Here is a 21,109-nt window from a genome sequence, read left to right as displayed (position 1 = left end):
GTAGGAAGATAGAGGGATTATTCATTTTGTTTCATTGGGCCTCAGATATTCCCAGGAGATGTCTGGGTGAGACCTGAAGGAGGTTTAACAACCTTTCTACTGAAATAAAATATACAAGTTTGGCAAAATGGAATTTTTCAGAGGTCTTTTCTACTCTGTCTGAGCCTGGAGTTGTATTACAGGAAATCAATTACCAAAAGTTAGAACTACACATAATAAACATCAGGGAGTCCAATGGGAATCATAGTACTAGTTTACTTACTACATAACCTTAAAAACCTTACAGACGTGCAGCTATAAATTGCATTTCTTTTGAGGGGAATACATGCCATAACCATTAAAAATAATTTCTCAACTCACTTGATTTATTCTAAGGTAAGTATTTTCTGCTTATCCAATAATTTCTAGCAGTGACAAAGTCAAGACTGTATACAGATGCCACTAGAAGAGTCTCTGGCATTGATCTCAGCTGACAGCTGGAGTTTGCCCCAGTGCTCCGTGTGTAAACCCAGGCACCTCCAGAGCTGCCCCCATGGCGAGCCAGGCAGCTCCGAGGCAGGAGTGCACCGCATTCCCACGGCAGTCAGGGGGACGCGCCAGGGTCATGCTGCTATTGCAGCTGCAGAGTTTGCCTACTTCATCGCAGAGCTAACATGTCAGTAAAAGTGGGGAAAATTAAGCAAGAAAATGGAGGAAGTACACAAATAGAGGAAGGGATTCTAGAAGTGGTAAATAAATGTTCATATTGAGTGGAAGATAGAAAAGTGCCATGTAATTCTAAGCTGGATGGTCAGGGAAGTGTTCACAGTCATTAAAAAATTGTTCCTGTCGAAGTCACCCCTACCTTTAACAGGGCTTCAAATTGAGTGTCTTCATGGACTGGTAATTGGGTTGGGATATCACACTCATTCTGCCCATGAACCACCAGGGTTTTGGTACCTACAGAAGGAAAAAATCATAATGAACTGACTTCTACTATAGAAAAATAGTAAAGTACAAAATATTAAAATACTATCAATAAGCTGATATTTTTATTATTATGATTATTACTACTAGTGCTTAATGTGAATTGTGTAGTATATTAACTGCACTCCTCTATTTCTAGTCAAATATATATTTTAAATATATTCATTTTCTAAATAATTAAAGCTACCATTTACGGAGTTCTTAATACCTTTTCATGTATTTTATGTGCATGATCATATATAATCTCACAGCAACTCTAATATGGGTTTTACTATTTTCTTTTTTTTAATAATTTTTTAAAAATATGTTTTTATTGATTTTAGAGAGAGAGGGAGGGAGAGAGAGATGGAATCATTGGTAAGAGAGAAACATCAATCGGCTGCCTCCTGCACACCCCCTACTGGGGACCGAGCCTGCAACCAGGGCATATGCCCTGACTGGGAATCGAACCTGCAACATTCAACTACTGAGTCATACTGGCCAGGCATGGTTATTACTATTTTCATCTTACAAATGAGGAAATAGCATTTATTCTTATAAGTAAGAACTTATAAGTAACTTATTCAACGGAACACATTTATTTAGTGGAAGAGTCAGAATTCAAACCTTAAGCATTGCAACAAACATGTCCTGTATTTTAAATGAGATGACCAGGTAATAATGGCTGAGAAAATATAAACAGAAAGATTAGGGAAACCAACACAAGTACTTTAAATATAGTTTAAATGTACATTTTCAGTATTCTACTTAGCCAGCGAGGCAGTACTTACTCTACTTCATTCACGAATTACAAATCTTTGTGAACATTATGATGTACCTTGATTTTAATTCTTTGTTTTTAAGAATATGAATGAAAATATGAGTTTATTTGTTATAATAAAAACTGATCACTTTGTTAACTTATCGACAGAACATATGTAATTACACAACTAGCATTTATTGAATGCTTACCATGAGTCAGGTACAGTAGTGAGAATTTTACATACCTAAACCCATTTATCTCTCAGGATTGAGAAGTATGGTTATAGCCCCATTTTACAGATGAGGAAAGAACGCCTGAAAAATTATGAACTTTTTTATAGCTAATACTAATTATACAGACGATAAAGGGCAGTTCTCCGACTTTAACACAGGCTTCTTTGCTGCCAGAACCTATGCTCTTATACATGATTGTGTCTTTCTTTTTACATCAACACATGTATCATCTCATATTTCCCTAGTCACTGCACAAGGATAAAGGCTTTGCAAAATTTTCATCTTAAACAAAGACAAGCGATTCAAAGTGAAAAGAAACTGTATCTAGAGTTTCCATCACACTTCATGTTCTTTTGTGATTCTCTTCCTGATTTTCCCTTTTCCCTTTTTTTCATAAAGCCATCTCTCATTGAGTTTACAAAGGACTGGGGCCCATGCCATGCAAACAATATTTATTCTCCTTGCAGTGCCAAAAATTCATTCAAAAAGGCTTTCAGCTCAGCTGGCCCTCTGCGATAGACTTAAATAAATCTGCAACCTTGGCAGCCCTTCAAGGACTCGTTCACAGGGATCTCAGTTCTGACGTCTCCCTTTTCATCTGGCAATTGCTAACTCTTAAAGGGCCTATTGTATTTTTTTTCAGATTGTACTAAACAAAAATTCTTTGAAGCACTCAACACCAGGGTCAGGACTCTGAAAATTTTCTCATGAATGAGAGAGATGCTTGGTCTTTAAAAGGGTTATTTAGAACAAACAGGATAGAAACAGACTCACAGACACAGAGAACAGACTGATGGCTGCCAGGGGAGAGGAAGGTGGTGGGGGGGGGGTGAAAAAGGTGAAGGGATTAAGAAGTACAAATTGGTAGTTACAGAATAGTCATGGGGGTATAAAATACAGTAGAGGAAATATAATCAGTGATATTTTAATAGCTATGTATGCTGTCAGATGGGTACCAGAAATATTGGGGGGATCACTTTATAAAGTATATGGTTTTCTAACCCCTATACAATACACCTGAAACTAATACAAAACAATATTGAATGGAAACTGTCATTGAAAAATAAATTTAAAAAACAATAAAGAAAATGTCATGTCATCCAAAAGCAGTGGTGGATTACCTGGCATTGAGGCGGTCACCAGCAGCTTCACCTCACACTGCTCCTTCTTCATGGTCTGCTTCAGATCCTTGAAGAAGAGGCCCTCCACGTAGCCCACCACCTCCCACAGGAAGGTCAGGGTGGCTGAAATGGCATCCATGCCCCACTCGCAAGGGGTCCGCACAAAGTACATGATTAGTCCCACCTGCAAGGCAGAACAGGGAGAGTTCACAAAGCCACAGTGATCCTGAGTGCACATTCTCGTTTCCTTGGCTTTTCTTTGCTTGTTTAAATCGTCTTTTGTATCTTCGTATTTTCTGTTAAAATACTTCTCCAACACTTTCTTTTTAAAAGATTTTTATTGACTTTTAGAGAGAGGGAAGAAGGGAGAGGGAGAGAGAGAGAGAAGCACGGATGTGAGAGGGAAACATTGATTGGCTGCCTCCAACGCGTCCCCTAACGGGGATTGAGTCCACAACCTGGGCATGTGCCCTGACCGGGAATCTGAAGGACAACACTTTGGTGCTCGGGATGGTGCCCAATCAACTGAGCCACACTGGCCAGGGCTCTCCAACACTTGCAATGGCAGTAAGCAGGAGAGAGTGAAAAGCTGATCAGAATAGATTGCTGCCCATTTATATGTGTCACTAAAAATGGTGCTTCTTAAGAGGAAATCAGAAGATCAGTTTTCCAGGCTTCAAGTCACTTGTCGCTCAGGTAGTTAGGTGACCTAATAATAATCTCTATATGAGGTTTGCCCAAACACACTTGGCAGATCAGGTTATGTCTATTGATCTGAACCGAAGAACACTCTGCCTGTTTGGCTAAGTTGGTGAACTTTAAAGCTGTTGTGTCCTCTCAGTAACTTTGAAAATTGGCATGTCCTTCTGTACATTTTAAGCTGACATTTAAAATGTCTCATTATAAGGTTATTTTTTGTTAATAGGAACAGAATATACTAAACATTCTACACATTGAAATAAGAGGACTAACTGTAACTGGAAAGTGTATTTCATCAAACTTGATGAAATAAGCTTTAACTGCCTTATTCAATTATACCCAACAAAAATCAGGAAAAAATGTAAAAGTTCACACCCTTCCAGTGGCTTTTATCCATTGTTTCTTGAAAAACTTGCTAATGCTATACAATTTTCCAGTTACATTGAAAAAATCAGTGTCACTGATCTAATCTGAAGGCTGCATAACCTAATGAGGGTCAAATCTGTAGAAGACAGAAAAAGGTGGGAAGTCCTATGGATTCAAAGGGCCTTGATCAATCAGAATGAGGCTTCCTTAAAACTAACAGAGTGGGTCAGACTCTTTCTCTGTCGAATGTGTCTGTCAATGTAGCCTGCAGGTACCTGTGATGGCCAGGGTGGGCCTTTGTGTGTGCTGTAGGTAGAATGACGATTGAGATGGCAGGCCTGCTCAAACAGTGTTAGTACATATTTGTAAGTTGAGGACTTGGAGATTTATTCCCTTAAAACTTTGTGGGCAACACACTCCTTTAAAAGTCTGCACATATGCCCAGATATGCTCAGACCCCAGGTTGAAGATCTCTGAGTCAAGTTACGCAGTGAATTTAGATGTCCCTAATAATTGCCCAGTCAGCGTGGCTCAGTGGTTGAGTGACAACTTATGAACCAGGAGGTTGCAGTTCGATTCCTGGTCTGGGCATATGCCCGGCTTGCGGGCTCAATCCCCAGTGTGGGGTGGGCAGGAGGCAGATGATCAATGATTCTCTCTCTCTCCCTCTCCCCGCCTCTATGAAATCAATAAAAATATATTAAAACAAAATACATGTCCCTAACAAAGTCTGGAAAAGATGAATTAGTGTTCCAAATATCCCTATCACACACATCAATAATAGTTGTTAGATAAAAGATGTATAATAAGGGTAATGGTTTAAAAACTGCTCTGCTCTTCACTATGGTGCCATTCTGAGTACAAGACCCTTTCCCTAGTCCACCTAAAATATCCATGTACTTGGGATTCAGGGAAAGATTAGGGTTTACCAGTGGTTCTCAACCTTCTGGCCTTTTAAATACAGTTCCTCATGTTGTGATCCAACCATAAAATTATTTTCGTTGCTACTTCATAACTGTAATGTCGCTACTGTTATGAATTGTAATGTAAATATCTGATATGCAGGATGGTCTTAGGCGACCCCTGTGAAAGGGTCGTTCGACCGCCAAAGGGGTCGCGACCCACAGGTTGAGAACCCCTGGTTTAGACAGAAATGCAGAGACAGAAATTTCTATTCATTCAAAACAAGGTTTTAAAGCAAAGATAAAGCATGGTTAGCCCTTTTCTCCTATGTATTACCCAGCTGAGAAGACTGTGTCTACCACTGAAGTTTTTTTGGAGTTGACAGAAGTATATGGCAGAAGGGAAATGAAATGTCCATCTTCGTATCTCAAGGCTAAAGGACGGAGGAGAGCAGTGGTCCAAGGAAGCATTTCCCATACCTAGTGGCCTGGGAATGGGCAGGCACACCGAAGGGGCCCTTGCTCCCAGTCTGTTAGGATGTCTGACAAGAGTTCACCTCAGAGACATTCCACACCAACCTGGATGCAACATAAACTGGAGAGCACATACCTGAGGGAGGCCTTGAGGTTTGGCTTTGGTGATCTACCTTTGGCTTTTGTGTGATGTAGACAGGACAAAAAGGAGCAGAAGGTTTGGCTGGAGAGCTTTCCAGATAGAATTAGCATATGTCGGTGACATTTGTATAGGGTCCTCTAGCTGGAGTCATTTGGGATTCACTACCAGAACTCAGTAGGGACTGAGGTGAGGTAGAGTCTCCCAGCAATCACTGAAGAGCAGAAGCACCCCAAGTCACAGCAGCCATGGGCTTTGGTGTCCACTGGCTGGGCATCTAGCAACCAGTCAGATAGAGGGCACCGTCTCATGAAGGCAAGAGCCAGAGCAAACATTGAACAAGGGATGGAACGCTGAACAAAGGTCTTTTTTCTTCCCAACTTCAAATGGTGTTTAAAGATGAAAGCAGTTGGAAGGGAAGGGAATTCCTAGAAACTAAGTATTTTTAGCCAAGAGACACTGAACACCATCCAAAGGTACTATTTATAGATTTTTATCAGTCTGAACTTAAAACTGGATTGGACATGATTTTTATTATTTCCCTTGTCAACCAGCAGGTGGGCACCCAGGAGGAAAACCAAATCAGTCATAGAGAGGAGAAAGGAATTACAAATTTTCTCTGCACATTAATGTTGTAGCGTAAGTTACATTTACCATTTTGCTACAGATGCACATGAACAACTCTTCTACTTCCCAACCTGCTAGAAGACCAATGACAGTAATGGAGAAAGAAGAGTTTCTCTCAGCATAGAAATTTATTTGGCATCTGTCTGCCTGGATGAAGGTGCAACTCCAAAGAACAGGCATCATGTTAATAGTCCCCAAACTGTATATCCATTTAGGGTGCAAGGAGAATGCAAAGAAACTGATAAATTTGGAGGGTGCAGAAAGGATGGCTTAAGGCATAGATAGTTCCCATACTAACATACACTTACAAATACTTTCCGCCTAGGGCAACGTGTGTGTGTGTGTGTGTGTGTGTGTGTGTGTGTGTGTAAATAGTGAGATAAGGGAAAAATGACTAAAAACTACATATAGGTTTTCTCAAACCAAAATTAGGAACTAACATAAGGAAGCTGTATAATGCCCGAGGAAGACAGCGAGGAGGCTAACATTGATTGGGTACCCACCACCTATCAAGGACTGCGCCAGGAGAGGTTTCCCCACACACAGTGGGGAGCTTAGCTGACTATGACATTTCGCTGACTACGGCTCACCTTTAGTCACAAGTTAAGGGGAAGGCCTTTTCTCATGCTGTTGCTTCCTACTTGGAATGAACATTTATAATCTACTGGAGGCTGAAACTCACCAAGTAGTTGAACAGGATGTGAGATGTCTGAGCAGGAAAGTCTCCAATATTCAGGAGAAGTTTGCGCAGCATGTACATTAATTCATCCTGAAAGAAAAGAATTCTAAGTCATTCAGCTGCCATGCTGTAGGCAATAAAATTCACTTCTTGAAAAGTAGGGGGATGGATATTCCCTACTTTTGCCCACATTTAACTTGCATTTTGTTCAACATTTGAACATTGTCTATGTGATATTTGTGACACAGTATTAAACCAACTCTAACACCTTCTCCTAGGAGCTAATATATGAAATCTCTGAGCAGCAGTTGGACAACTTTTTAAAAAATCAAAATTTTGACTGTGTCTGCAGGTCACAGGCACATCATGGGAAAGTGGTATATTTTGTCAACTCTACTTGCTATGGCTGCCAGGTGTGATGAAACATGCAGGAAACCTAGGCTTTTTTTTTTTTTTTTTAAACACCTGAGCTCATTCCTGAAGGGCGGAGCCTAGCCCAGAAGACCAGAGAACCTATGTTGAGACACCATTAAGCAAACCAGGTTTATTAAACTTCATAGTTCTACTTCCTAGGTTTCGAGTGAAACAGATAAAGCTAGGCCAAGAGAGGATAAACAAAAATGCAATTAACCTTACCTTTCATAATCTAAACTTAATCTTCCAGCAAATAGGACCATAACATATAAATGAACATAATTTCCAGTCATCAGTGAATTTTACCATTGCTCAGAAAACTACTTTTATCTGGCACAGCCTTATTATAGGGTGGTCTCTTAAATTAGAATTTTTGAATAAAGAGTTTCAACATATTCTAATAACCCTACCTGCATCGATCACAGTCTACCAAGCAGAGTTCAACAGATGTTCTAAGAAAATTATACTGAATTTAATCTTGGTTTAAAAGACTGAGAATCTGTTTGGTATCTTAGGGTCATCATAAGCAGTGTATCACACACTATGGAGACATCAGTTAATGGAGAAATTAGAAAGAAAACAACAAAGTTTAACATTGCTCATCCTTGTCATTATCAGAAGACACTGATGTTGCATGCACAGCATTATATAGCCCATTGCTTGCTTTTAACAGTGTTCACACACATAGCCACACATAAAAAAAAGAGGACTTTACTTGTCTATTGCTGATGGTCAGTTTTTCCAGAAAATGTCGAAGAACTGTTGATGGATCTTCAATTAGACAGTTCCACAAGACTTGTTGGGCCACAGCACTCACTTTAGAAGAGAAAAAAATTAACCATTTGTCTTAAATGGAAATAAACCCATTAGATAAAGTATTCAAGCAATTTACTAAGCTTTAATTAGACTCTATTGTTTTGCCTTAAAGAAGTTCTGCAAATCCCCACCCCCATCATTACCAACCATGGGTATTTTCATTTAAAATAATTTTTGAAGATCTTTCAGCTGAAGTGTAAGATTTCATTGTTTTCAACAACAGTATTGTTTACAGATGTTATTGTCATTAGATTGTATCTATATCTTTTGCCCTTTTTTGGGGGGGAAGGATTTAAAAAAAATCTTAAGTATTTTTTAGAACATTAAGAATATTAAACTGTTACAAATGTAAATCATCTCTACCTCTAGTTTATCATTTCATATTGCAATTATTCTCTTTGGGTAGTATCTCTGGAAAGATAACCAAGTGGAAAGATGGCATTAGTGATGTGTAGCTAATAGCTAAGATTTCTAAGGTGGCCAAAGTCACCATTTGATTTCAGGTGGCCAAATAAGTGTTCTGTTCTCTGGTCATGAACAATGCCCCTGGACCCAGCTACTTAGTTTAAATGCAATTTTTTAGTCATAAAGGTGGAGAGGAAGAGATAGTGATAGTGCTAAAGTACAGTATAGATTTACAGTACTGCAAATCTATAACATATGCATAAAACAACTCAACATGTGGCCAATAATTAATATATTCAAGAACATCTTACTACCCTATTCCAGAGGAACAGAGTAAGTATTTGGTTTTACTAATAAAACCGTACCTGCTACTCCATCTTCCCGCACCTCCCCATCCTCCATGAGATGAACAATGGGGAGCACTGCTGCACAGATGCATGCTGGGAACACCGCCTGTGGGGGCTGAGGCACATGGTGGTTTGGCGTGTGTTCCGTGGTGTGCTCCTCATCTGAAGCAGGAGACATAATCGAGGTGCTCTTATTCAGTATTGTAATTCTAGTGCAACAACACTTCTCAGTTCAAGACCAGCTATTTAACATTCTTTGGTTTACAGATATCCCAGCATCATTTGTTGAAAAGACTATTCTTTCCCCATTGAATTTTCTTGGTACGCCTTTGAAACATGAAATCCATATAATGGTTTCTTTCTGGTTGTTCAAATCTATTCAGTTGATCTTCATGTTAACCCTTATGTTAACACCGTCTCCATCAGCATTGGTCATTTTTTTAAGTTCCCCTGGGTTGTATAGCCAAAGGGTGATAACCATTGGTTTCTGCACAACTTTTTAATATGATTTTATAAATGAGTGATAACATTTGCATAACTATGAAGCATAATTTCTGTATGACTTTTCAATGACTTTATGAATCAGACATGAAATTTGTATAATCATGAAGCAGTGAGCCCAGGTAGCTGCTCATTATCAGAGAAGCATATCTTTTAAATTCTTGGGACTGAAGAGCATCACATTTCCCCCCTGGAATCAGATTTCATTACAGAAACAATCTTCGGTTGTTTCAAGATTCCAGAACAGCTTCTTAAAGCATCCTACTGGGAACTGGCCACACCCTGAAATACCCTGAATAGATTTAAGAAATACCGATGTGTGGGTCCCACCCTTAGGGATTCTGATTTGTAATGTGTAGGCGGAGTTTAAAATTGTTAACTGGCAATTGAGTCTATGGAACCCTCAGCAACAACTTATAAAGGATAATTGCTGGATAAAATCAACGATAAATTTTTTAGGCTACCACTCAATCCAATATTTTTTTAGAAGTTCAAGTCATGAAACAAGTTATTTAATGAATGTAGTGTAGTATAGTGAAGTGAAAAAATGTTAACAGGAAACTGTTTCAAAATCCACATGTCATGAGGAATAAATATCATATTTGCAAGAGGACACACCTTCAGCACTGACAGCCGAACGCACCGACCAGACGGACCCTCGGCGGAAGGAGTAATTCCTGTGGGAAGTACTGGAGGTACAGGATGGACTGACAGACAGTCGGCGGGATGCCAGATTGGTGACTTCTTCTACTGGCAAAGAATATGGGGAATGTGAACTTTGGTTTCATAATAAAATAGCTATCATCACAACTCTAGCTGTGCTTGCATTATAAGAGTATAGTGGTCTCAGAGCATAAATCTTATGTAAGTTAAAGTATACTTAGAAAAGGAAAAAAATATATACAGAAAGACAAAATTCCTCCCAGATTCCACAAAAGCAAGGCAGAGAATCACTGATTTTAGAATGGTTCCTAAGTCATTTTCGGATACCAACCAACAAATTGTACTTGTGAGGGTTGAATGCAGTTAATAGACTAATCCCATTTTTAACGATGAAAGATTGATTGCATCTACTTTTATAAACACTCTAGATTTAGCTATTTCCTGAATCTCAATCACTGCTTGGTCCATTTTCATACTGGTTTGTTCAGTGTGGCTAACATTCACCTCTTGAAACAGGCCGACTGTGATCATTTAGAAAACGAAAACATTTCTTTCTCCGGACAGTGTCAGGAGGTGAGAGAGAGAGAGAGAGAGGGAGCATATCACCTTATTTCACATAAAATTATCAATGTTTCTTTTAAAGCAAGCTCTTTCCCTTTCCTGTGACTCAGCCCCCAAACAAGTCCTATGTGCAGAGGGCACCTTCTTCTTCTGGCTCTGAGTTGGGTGTACAGGTGGGCTCGTAGCAAGCCTCCTGGGTGATGGGGATGGCAGTGATGAGGCTGGCTTCTCGGCCAAGACGCTTCTTTTCTTCCTCCTGTTGCAAGTTCTTTAAGATGTGTTCTGCCCTTTGATGGGAACGGGACACAGCCCGGGCTGAAAAGGATTTCTATAGAGACATGAAGGCAAGTTTATTGAATAGCAACTCTTCTGTAAGGTCACAAGTATAAAGAGTGTTCCAATAAATTACACAAATGTGGTACTCTGTCCTCAGGAAACATTAGTGCCTCCATCATATGATCTAAGTTCCTGGAGATTTACTTGTTTTTCTACCAAGTTCCCAGGTTGTTACAACTAAGCTATTGTTTTTCACTCAATCAGAGTAATTCTTCAAGAATGTCTGTGATTTCTGAAAACAAATCCTATTTCACCTTTAGGATTTGGGGTGATATCAATGATTCACTCCTTAAACATTAAAGACAAATTATTTTTAATACTCTCTACATTTTTTGAACTGGTTTTAAATGAAGGTCATTTATTTCATAAGGTTAATAAAAGAGAAAATCAGAATCGTGGAAAGGAGGAGGAAAGAGATCTACCTCTCATATAAACCCATTACTTATGTGATTTATTTCATTTTTTAACCTCACATATCTACCACAGTATAAATACATAATATCCTATATAATAAAAGCCTAATATGCTAAGTGCCTGGTCGACCAATGGGTCCTTCAACCAATCAAAGTGTAATATGCTAATGATATGCTAAGGCCGCTCAACTGCTCACTATGATGTGCACTGACCACCAGGGGGCAGACACTCCAATCGGTAAGTTAGCTTGGGACTGAGCAAGATGGGCCGGATATGCCCTGGAGCCCTCCCACAGTCCCTCCTTGGCTGGCCAACCTCCCACATCTCTCGCTGGCCCCAATTGGGCACTGGTGGTATCCCTCAGCCTGGCCTGCACCTTCTTGCAATCCAGGACCCATAGGGGGTGTCAGAGAGCCAGTTTCGGCCCTCCCACAGGCCAGGCCAAGGGACCCACCGGTGCATGAATTCGTGCACCAGGCCTCTAGTTTGTAGACAAATACATTAACACCGTGTAAATACTGAAGATTTGTAGAAACAAAGTTACTGATGGAAATTATGAGAATTGCTGGTGTTATAAATTGAATGTAAAATTTGACTTTGTTTACCATTGGCTAAGGCATAACAGATAAAGACACAATAAAGGAGAATACTTTCACTCTACATAATGGCCATTCTATTTGTACCTCAATCATGATGTTTATGCTGAGACAAGTCAAGGGCTTTGGGGACAGTCAGTGGTCTCAGAGCAGGGCAGTGATCACAGGAGTTCTTCACTGCCGATATGAAGTAATGTTTATGTATAACAGTTATTGCACATCTCTTTGTTGCCAGTGGTCATATAGGGTTTTAGAGACAGACAAGAGTTGTTGGTCACTGTTCTGAAGGGCTGCATTCATAGAAGTCCCTTTAAGCAGGATCTTAACATAAGACTAATGGCTTCATATAATGAATGGCACAACAGCAACTTAGGACATCTGATGGGCTAAATAGGAATTCATTTTCAGAGTCGGGGTTAAGATAGTTTAACCAGGGCACTTGGTTTGAAATTCACTGTGAAGGTGGAGTAAAGAATGTGATTGGCTCAAATGAACCCATCACCTGTATGGGAGAAAAAGCGAAGATCTTTATGCCAGTGGTTCAAATGATGAAATGATTGCACATCTGGGGGAAGAACCAGGTATGACATTCTCTTTGGCATAAAAACCATTAGATACAAAGGCACTGTATGCAAAAGAATTAAAAGATTTTGATGGGTAGAGTTCAAACAAACAGTTCCCCAAAGAAAACTTTAATGTCTAAAAAATGTATGTGTGATATGCAATATGTTTAACCTGACTTCACATATTCAGCTAACTTTTTAAACAAGCTGGAATAGAAACAACAAAATAATGTTTTGTGCCATTCACAATGGCATTTAAAAAAGAACACTAGTTAATTGGAATAAAGGGGCACTTTCCCATTCTATTATATAAGGTTAAAATGGTACAACCTTCCTGGAGATATTTTGTGAGATGTATCAAAAATCTTTAATATTGCCCAGGCAGCGTGGCTCAGTGGTGGAGCATCGACCTATGAAACAGGAGGTCACGGTTCTATTCCCGGTCAGGGAACATGCCCAGGTTGTGGGCTAAATCCGCAGTGTGGGGTGTGCAGGAGGCAGCCAATCAATGATTCTCCATCATCGTTGATGTTTGTATCTCTCTCTCCTTCTCCTTTCCCCTCTGAAATCAATAAAAATATATTTCTAAAAAAACCTTTAATATTTATATACCATTACCCTAAATCCTATACTTTTGTAATCACGGGTTTGTGCAAAGAGATGTGGTTTTTTTTCCTATTTTTGTTTTATTAAAATTTTTTCTCTACATTACTCTTGTAATTTAGAAAAATGCTATTTAAAAGGTAAAAGAGTGTTATTTTGAAGATTCATTTTTTCAAAAGGCACATATACTTGGCTCTTGTTTATAAAGAAAGTGTTCTAAACTATTTATAAATTACCTTACATAGAGCAGTGGCCTACTAGAGCAGCCTAAGACCTGAGGTCTCACAGTGATGATTGTGAGGATGATACTGGAAATCAACAAGATGAAGAATGGACTCAGGTCAAAACAAGGAAACAAGAGCTACCAACTCAGCACTTTTTCTTACTTTTCCAGGGCCAATATCATTTTTGGGGTAGCTTATGTAATGTAAGTTTAAAACACTTGTTTTATAACAAATAGAGGCAAAAGTGTTACCTTTGGCCAAGAAATCAACTCTTAATATCTTTCTAAGGTGGCTGCTGCTTTGATTATAAAAACAAAACTGTGTTGGTTTGAAAGTCTGCAAATGCTCATCCAGGTGTCAGTTCCTTCTGTGCTATTCACAAGAACAAAAGACCTTTGTAGCTGATTTTCTGTGTTGTTGTTATGTTATTATGACAACAAATAAACATACGAATACATTCCTTGTTCTTCTCTCTTACATGTACACCATGAAGCCTGGGGGAAAGAAAGTGCCTATTACTCACAGACTGGTCTTCATTAATGGGGTCCTGGACACTCCCGCTGCACTGAGGGACCCACGGGGGGTCAAACATGGGGACAGATGGCATTCCAAGCACTGGCGAGGGCAGGGTGAAGTTTATACTGGGAGGCGGGATCTGTTAGTTGATATCAAAAGAATGAGGTGAGTAAGATGAAGAATAAGTTTGAATGACTCAGAAGTATAATTATGACATAATCTTACAGAGCCCAGGATGTTATAGAGCATAGGATGAACCACTCTAGGGCTCGGTTTACTCATTAATCAAATGAAGGGTTTCAACTAGATGGTCCTTATTTTTGTTAATCACCCCATCCTCCAAAATACATCTATCTGTGTATATATAGTGAAATGTCTGGATGATTATACACCCAACTTTTAAGTGCTTACTTACCTCTGGGGATGGTAGTGATATCTAGAGGTTTACAGAGATTTGATTTTCTTACTTTATGTTCTTCTATATTTTATTTTTTAACAATAAGAATTCATTCATGGATGAGTTAAGTTTACTGATATAATCAGAGAAACACAAAAAGAAGCATCTCTTGGGCCATACACTGCAGACTTGATTCAAGGATTTCAACAACGTTTGGGTGGGGTTTGTTAATCTAATTCCCACGTGGGAAGGATCCCTCACCTTGAAAATCTGCTGTGCTCCCTCCTCCATCCGGGGCCAGACCTGATAGCGAAACCTCCAGAGTGTGTGGAACTTGAGGACGGCGTTCAGCCTCTGCACCGTCTCCGGGTGCTGGAACTCTGACATCAGCATGTCGGACACGGCCTCGGGGACTTTCACCGCACACAGCAGGAACATGGCAGCTAGAGACAGTCAGCCATTCATCAGCCACACATCTTTTAACTGCTTGGTTTCAGGGGATGGAGAGAAGGGAGAATTGCCCCCATCTCCTGAAAATGACTTCTGAGCTCATCAAGCCAGGCCACCAGCATCGGCAAAAGCAAACCTCAGTCACTGGAAACCAAACATCAACCTATGTGCCAACTTCAGTCTTCCGATATCTGGGGTGAGGGCAGTGACAACATGACATTTCAATAGAATAACTCATTCTATGCAAAGTCTGCTTTGGCTCACAGTGCAAAGTGAATGCCAGAGGAGGCAAATAAAAAAAAGGAGACTGCATATTAAAATATCCCTTTTAGGAAGTAGCTAGAGGTACCTTATAATAACCCAGGGACAATATATAAAAATGTCAATTAAAAACTATCTCAGTTACATCAGTTGGGTTAAAAATAAAATCTTCCTTATAGACTCTTTTAACTTTTATCCTTCCTTGAGAAAGAAGAGATTGAGAAGCTGAAAGAGATTTAATAAATCATATTACCATTGCTGTTTCTTTAAAATATATTTTTATTGATTTCACAGAGATAGAAACATTAATGATGAGAGAGAGTCATTGATTGACTGCCTCCTGCAATCCAGCCATGTGCCATGACGGGAAATTGAACGGTGACCTCCTGGTTCATAGGTAAATGCTAAACCACTCAGCCATGCTAGCTGGACTTTTTGTTTTAATTTCTAGGAAATATAAATGACAATAAGAGAAAAGTCAGGTGCCATGAGTTATGAAGCTAATGAAAAATGAGAATATGCATGAAATCAGATATGACCAAACAGTTTTAAGAAACGAAGGTTGACTTGACGGAGCCAATAAAAGCCTCTTGGAAAAAACTGGCCTGGTACCTTGCTTACAGGGTTCCCTGCAGGCTTCCAGGTGAGTGAGGAAGATCACTTCCTGGTAGGCCCAGGAACTGGATATCTTTGGGACTTCAAGAAGAGAGAAATTTACCAAAATACTATATAGTTATTGTAGGTGAAGTCAGATGGTGAGTTTTGGGCTTGGTTTCTTAGTCTGGAGAGGCTTTTAAAAGTCCAACCTAAGACTTCTTATGAAAAGTTCCAGGAAAGCACGTTTAAAAAGAGGTCAAACACTATTCTCGTTGCACTCATGTAAATGATCAAGCCAACGTTAACAAGACTAGATTTATTTTGCAAACAAATTCATCTTACTGTGATAGTCCTTGATAGAAATAAGGGTGGTTGTTGATGAAAAAATGTTTCGGTAGAAAATTATAATACAAAATTGTAGATATCAGATTCTAGGCCTGTTCATTGTTTTTGAGATTTTATTACATATCTATACACCAAACTGGATCCTGAATTCTTATAGTTTCCTCAAATATCTCGCCTCAACTCTACTAACAAACGTTTCCAATTTTTTCCCACCCTTCTGACATGGAATCACTAAAAATAAAGACTGCCCTTAAATCTGTGAGAAATGAACCATTTTAGGTCCTCCTCACTATACAGACGGCAGCCAAACTTCAGGGACTTGAATGTTGGCTCTACATCCTCCAACTAAAAAGAGCTCCTCCAGACTCTTGGAACCGTATACCCAAGGGAAATCTAAAATTCAAGTTCACTAAGAGGTTCCTCCCCAGAAGCAGACGCCACCTTGTGGCCAAACAACTCTTCCATGATCACAGATCAAGGTCTTCATCCTTTTTTTGCTGTTTTGTGCTAGGAGTGGAATGGCAGGATCATATAGCAAGTGTAGTGACATGATTTCTACGTTATTATTTTTAAATTTATTTATTTTTTATTCTTTTGATCCTCACCTGAGGATATTTTTCCATTGATTTTAGAGAGAATGGAAGAGAGAGAAAGACAGACAGAAACATTGATGTGAGAGAAACACACATCAATTGGTTGCCTCTTGCATGTGCCCTGACCAGGGCCTGGGCTGGGGAGGAGCCTGCATCTGAGGTATGTGCCCTTAACCGGAATCAAACCAGGGCAGGCCGAGGCTCTATCCACCGAGCAAAACTGGCTAGGGCTAAATTATTTTTATTGTTGAAATATTACAGATGTCCCCTTTATTCCCCATTGACCCCTTCTAGTCAGCCCCTGCCCTCCACCCCAGGTCTTCACCACCCTATAGTCCAGTGATGGTGAACCTATGACATGCGTGTCAGAGATGACACACAAACTCATTTTTTTGGTTGATTTTTCTTTGTTAAATGGCATTTAAATATATAAAATAAATATCAAAAATATAAGTCTTTGTTTTACTATGGTTGCAAATATCAAAAAATTTCTATATGTGACACAGCACCAGAGTTAAGTTAGGGTTTTTCAAAATGCTGACACGCCGAGCTCAAAAGGTTCGCCATCACTGCTATAGTCTATGTCCATGGTTATGCATATAAATTCTTTGGATAATCCCTTCCTACCCCACCCCCCACCCCCCTTCCTATGAAACTTTTATTTTTTTTTGCCTTTTCACCACTTGATTTTTGCACCTTAACTCTGGCAACTATTGCTGAATCTACTGCTAAGGCCATAGCTGCACAACGAAAGTCCCTGAAGTTTCTTGCTAAGGAGGTTTTAGAATGATTTCCTTATTGTCTGTGTCACAAAAAATACCTCACACTGTGCAGGTCAGTACCTTTGTATTGTAGCAAATGCAAGAAATTAACCAACAGGCCAACTGGCTCATGCCCTTTCAGCTACATTCTTTGATTTATTTGATACCACTGGTTTGGTTCATGGGGGCCCTGGCTAAGGAGTATACTTCAGTTTCTTGATATTATCCTCCTAATAGTTACCACTGAAGTCTCCCTGGTTTGCTATGTCCTCTCAGAGGTCTGATATGCACGCTCACAGCTATCAGTTGCACATCACTGTGCTTAGAGACACAGAAATAAAATGAACAAAGAGATGAACAGCAAAAACAACGCTTCCACAGATCAGACAACATAGTCTATGGGTTTCACAATGAGACAAAAGCAGTTGAACTCTAATGGTGACTGAAAGTTGGTGCTATTACCAATTTTTTGATCAATATCTCAGATGAGAAGGTAACCAAAAGGGGGAAATTGTTAAATTATTAAACAAGGAGGCCATTATAGGGATGTGGCTTTAATGCCATGGGTGTCTGTGTAAGCAAACCAAAATCTTAGCCTGGAAATGCCTCAAGGATATAAATCAATACACTAAGGAAAACCAATCACAAACAGTCGACTAGGCTTTAAGTTACAGCCAGTCAATAACTGTCTTACTTTGCTTCTGTCTTTTCTCTATAAAAGTTTCTCCCTGAGCTCCGGTTAGAGAGCTCCTCATCACTTCTGGTTTGGCACTGCTCAATTTGAATTGCATTTTTGCTCAAATAAACTCTTAAAATTAAAAAAATGGTTTCCTAGATATAAATGAAAAATGTAAATGGTGTTGTCCTATTTGTGTGAAAAAGGAAACATGCAATACATACATACATACATACATACATGCATACATACGCCTAGTATACCCAGAAGGGTCCTGAGATACTTAAAAATTTTTGCCTCTGAAGAACTGGACTGGGAGTCAAGGGAAAAGAGTTACATTTTTACCTTCATACATTTTTGTGTTATTTGAATTATCACCTTGCGTATTCTGCAATTAAAATAAGTATATAAAACTAAAGAAATAAGTTCAAAAAGCAGGAAAAAAAGTGAAGAACCCACATTTTGTACCTACTGCCTTTGGACATGTCACTTAAGTTTCAACAAATTTGTTTTGATATTGTAATTTGGATATAGAACATGGCTCGCATAAGATTTAAGAAAGCAAATGATGGTGGTTCATGGTAAATCTGGGCAATCAAACAAAAGGAAGAATTTGATTCTTTGTGAAATATAGAGACCATGTAGGTTCTGGAGAAAACCATTCTCTATAATTTGGTGACACCCTGGGGAGACCCACTGCTCCTGTGCAAACTATCCAGTGAAGTGGAGAGTACACCTAGAGCCAAGGCCTGCCTCACTGCAGTGCGTGGCTCTGTTCGGTCCTAACACTTGCTGTCCATCTGACCTGGGAGTGAAACTGGAATCAATGCGTCTCTCTCTTGTTTAAACACTGGGATGCATGGCAGCAGGATCAGGGTTCCAGGTGGTCTTTCCTTACCTGCCGCCCCAGCCATGTGCTCATCCATGCTGAGCAGGAGCTCCCAGGCAGCTGGCTGGATATCCCCATACATCTCCTCCGTCAGAATTGGTGCTGCCTTGATGAGCAGAGATAAGGGAGCAGGCGACAGGCTCATCACCTGGGAGAGATGGAAACCACGGCTTCACATGTTTGATTGCTCTTCTCCCCTTGAGCCTTGTGTGACACTTCTCCCTCGGCTTTCCTTAAATGACCTTAGAATACCTTCTAAAATGGGGCATATTTATTGGCATGGTATATTATAAGCTTTATACCTTATTAGTTGGTACATAATTAGGAAAAAAATCATACTAATTTTATGATGCTTTCACCATAAAAACGGCTTTGCAAACACCTAAGGAATAAACAGTAGAATAAGTACAGCTCTAGGAGAAAAATGAGTCTCCAACCAACATATCTGTGCTAAGAGTCCTGATGGGCTTTAAATATATATATATATATATATATATATATATATATATATATATATATATTTCAGAGAGGAAAGGAGAGGGAGAGAGAGCTCAAAACATCAATGATGAGAGAGTATTATTGATTGGCTGCCTTTTGCACCCCCACACTGGGGATTGAGCCCACCACCTGGTATGTACCCTGATCAGGAATTGAACCATGACCTCATGGTTCATAGGATGAAGCTCAACCACTGAGCCATGCTGGCCAGGCCAGATGGGCTTTTGAAGCATCCTGTTTTCTTTCCTGTTAAGAGCTGAGTTCCACTGAAAACTATGAGCAGTCTCTAGTTTACAAAGGAGTTCTACTCAGGAAGTTAGTTTTTTAAACCAGTGTGAATTTGGATGGCATTTTGCCCTTGAAATACTATTACACCTTATGGTTATTACCCCTGATTAGCCCACAAAATCCTATTTAATCCATTATTTCAGATAATTTAGGCAATCAATATAGGTTCCAAGCAAGTCTAGGTCTTTAACCATTATTTTAAACACTTTCCGGAAAATCATAAAAAGTATCTTTCCCCCCATGGGGAAATGTATTATGATTTAGAGCTTTGGTTGTAATAACAATATATCGAAGTGTCAAGCACTGACTAAGTAGGTAAGAGTACTCTTTTATTTCATCCATGCAATAATCCTTTGAGATGGGACTAGTTATAATCCGATAGGGGATGATAACTAAGACGGAGAGAAATTAGGTAAATTGCCCAAGGCCTGGTGCCAGAGCAGCAGATGTGGGATTGGAGCCCAAATACTGGCATTCCAAGACCTGTGAGCACCGCCACCACACACTAGTGAGAAACTAGCTCCATTGGTGGAGGGAGAGAGCGGAGAGGCATGGTTACAGCCAAACTCCCAAAACCCTGTCACAGTGGAAGTTGGCTGTCTAGCAAGGAGGGGTATTTTCCTTGCACACTTGGTGGCACTCTAGCTCATCCATTAAAGGAACCATTATGTCGACATGGTGCCAGATGGCACCGTATGAACCAAACATTAGCAAATAGAGTAGCTGGAGCCCTCTGCCTGTCACGGCTCCCTGACTGTTTCTGATCCAGGTGCCAATACCTGTAGTCTGATGTACTTCAGCATTCCAGAGTCCTTTTTCCCTTCCAGGTTGGCATCTGAAACTCTCTTCTTCAGAGAAGGTGTCCTCAGGCAGGACTTGTCTGAGCACTGAAAAACACAGGGGATATGTCACACAGAGTGCTGTGCTCGCTCCCAAAGACGCAGCGCAGTGTCCCCAGATTCTCCAACAACCCTCCTCATCTCATGGGAAAGATGATTTCAGGCCTTTTGGGGTGCCACACTCCTTGAAAATTAAATGAAGTTGACTTTGTAATAAAAAGGAAGCATAGGGATATGTATCAACAGGTCTTCTTTACACGAAGGAAACGGGATCCAGAGAGATGAAGTAACTCGGCCAAGTTGCAAAACTGGTTGTTAGCAGAATGAGAAAAGGGCAAGGACCTCTTGACTTTCATTTTAGGGCTAATTATACTCCACCAAGCTGTTAAAACACAAATCTTTTAAAATATGAAGTCGGTTAAAATCCACTCTACCTAGGAGTCCCTTTACAGGGTTGGAGGCTACACGTCGACCACTTGGTCACATAAGAATGAAACTATTTCAGGGAGGAGTGTTAGAAAGTAATAATAAAAAGACTCATCTAGGAAGCACGAGTTCAGAGCATCTATGATCTAGGCCTGAGTTGCACAGGAAGGCTACCTTCTTTA

General features: G+C 39.8%; 1 protein-coding gene across 5 annotated transcripts in view; it reads right to left on the bottom strand.

Moving 5' to 3' along the window:
* UNC80 (unc-80 homolog, NALCN channel complex subunit) overlaps positions 1-21,109 on the bottom strand; it is a 175,753-nt gene that overhangs the window by 49,106 nt on the left and 105,538 nt on the right. For 4 of the 5 annotated variants that reach the window (XM_081095147.1, XM_081095145.1, XM_081095146.1 and 1 more), the window contains 11 exons: positions 20,442-20,549; positions 18,886-19,024; positions 14,566-14,747; positions 13,915-14,046; positions 10,797-10,983; positions 10,050-10,181; positions 8,949-9,092; positions 8,078-8,178; positions 6,952-7,038; positions 3,063-3,246; positions 845-939 (listed from right to left, as the gene is read on the bottom strand). In XM_081095147.1, coding sequence (XP_080951273.1) covers positions 845-939; positions 3,063-3,246; positions 6,952-7,038; positions 8,078-8,178; positions 8,949-9,092; positions 10,050-10,181; positions 10,797-10,983; positions 13,915-14,046; positions 14,566-14,747; positions 18,886-19,024; positions 20,442-20,549 — 1,491 coding nt within the window. The remainder of the gene's footprint in view (positions 1-844; positions 940-3,062; positions 3,247-6,951; positions 7,039-8,077; positions 8,179-8,948; positions 9,093-10,049; positions 10,182-10,796; positions 10,984-13,914; positions 14,047-14,565; positions 14,748-18,885; positions 19,025-20,441; positions 20,550-21,109) is intronic. The other variant, XM_081095149.1, reaches the window with a different exon arrangement.

The sequence above is a fragment of the Myotis nattereri genome (assembly GCF_964212035.1).
Source record: "Myotis nattereri genome assembly, chromosome: 7".
NCBI lineage: Eukaryota > Metazoa > Chordata > Mammalia > Chiroptera > Vespertilionidae > Myotis > Myotis nattereri.
Note: the sequence above shows the minus strand (reverse complement) of the source record. Positions and strands in the feature narration are given on the sequence as shown.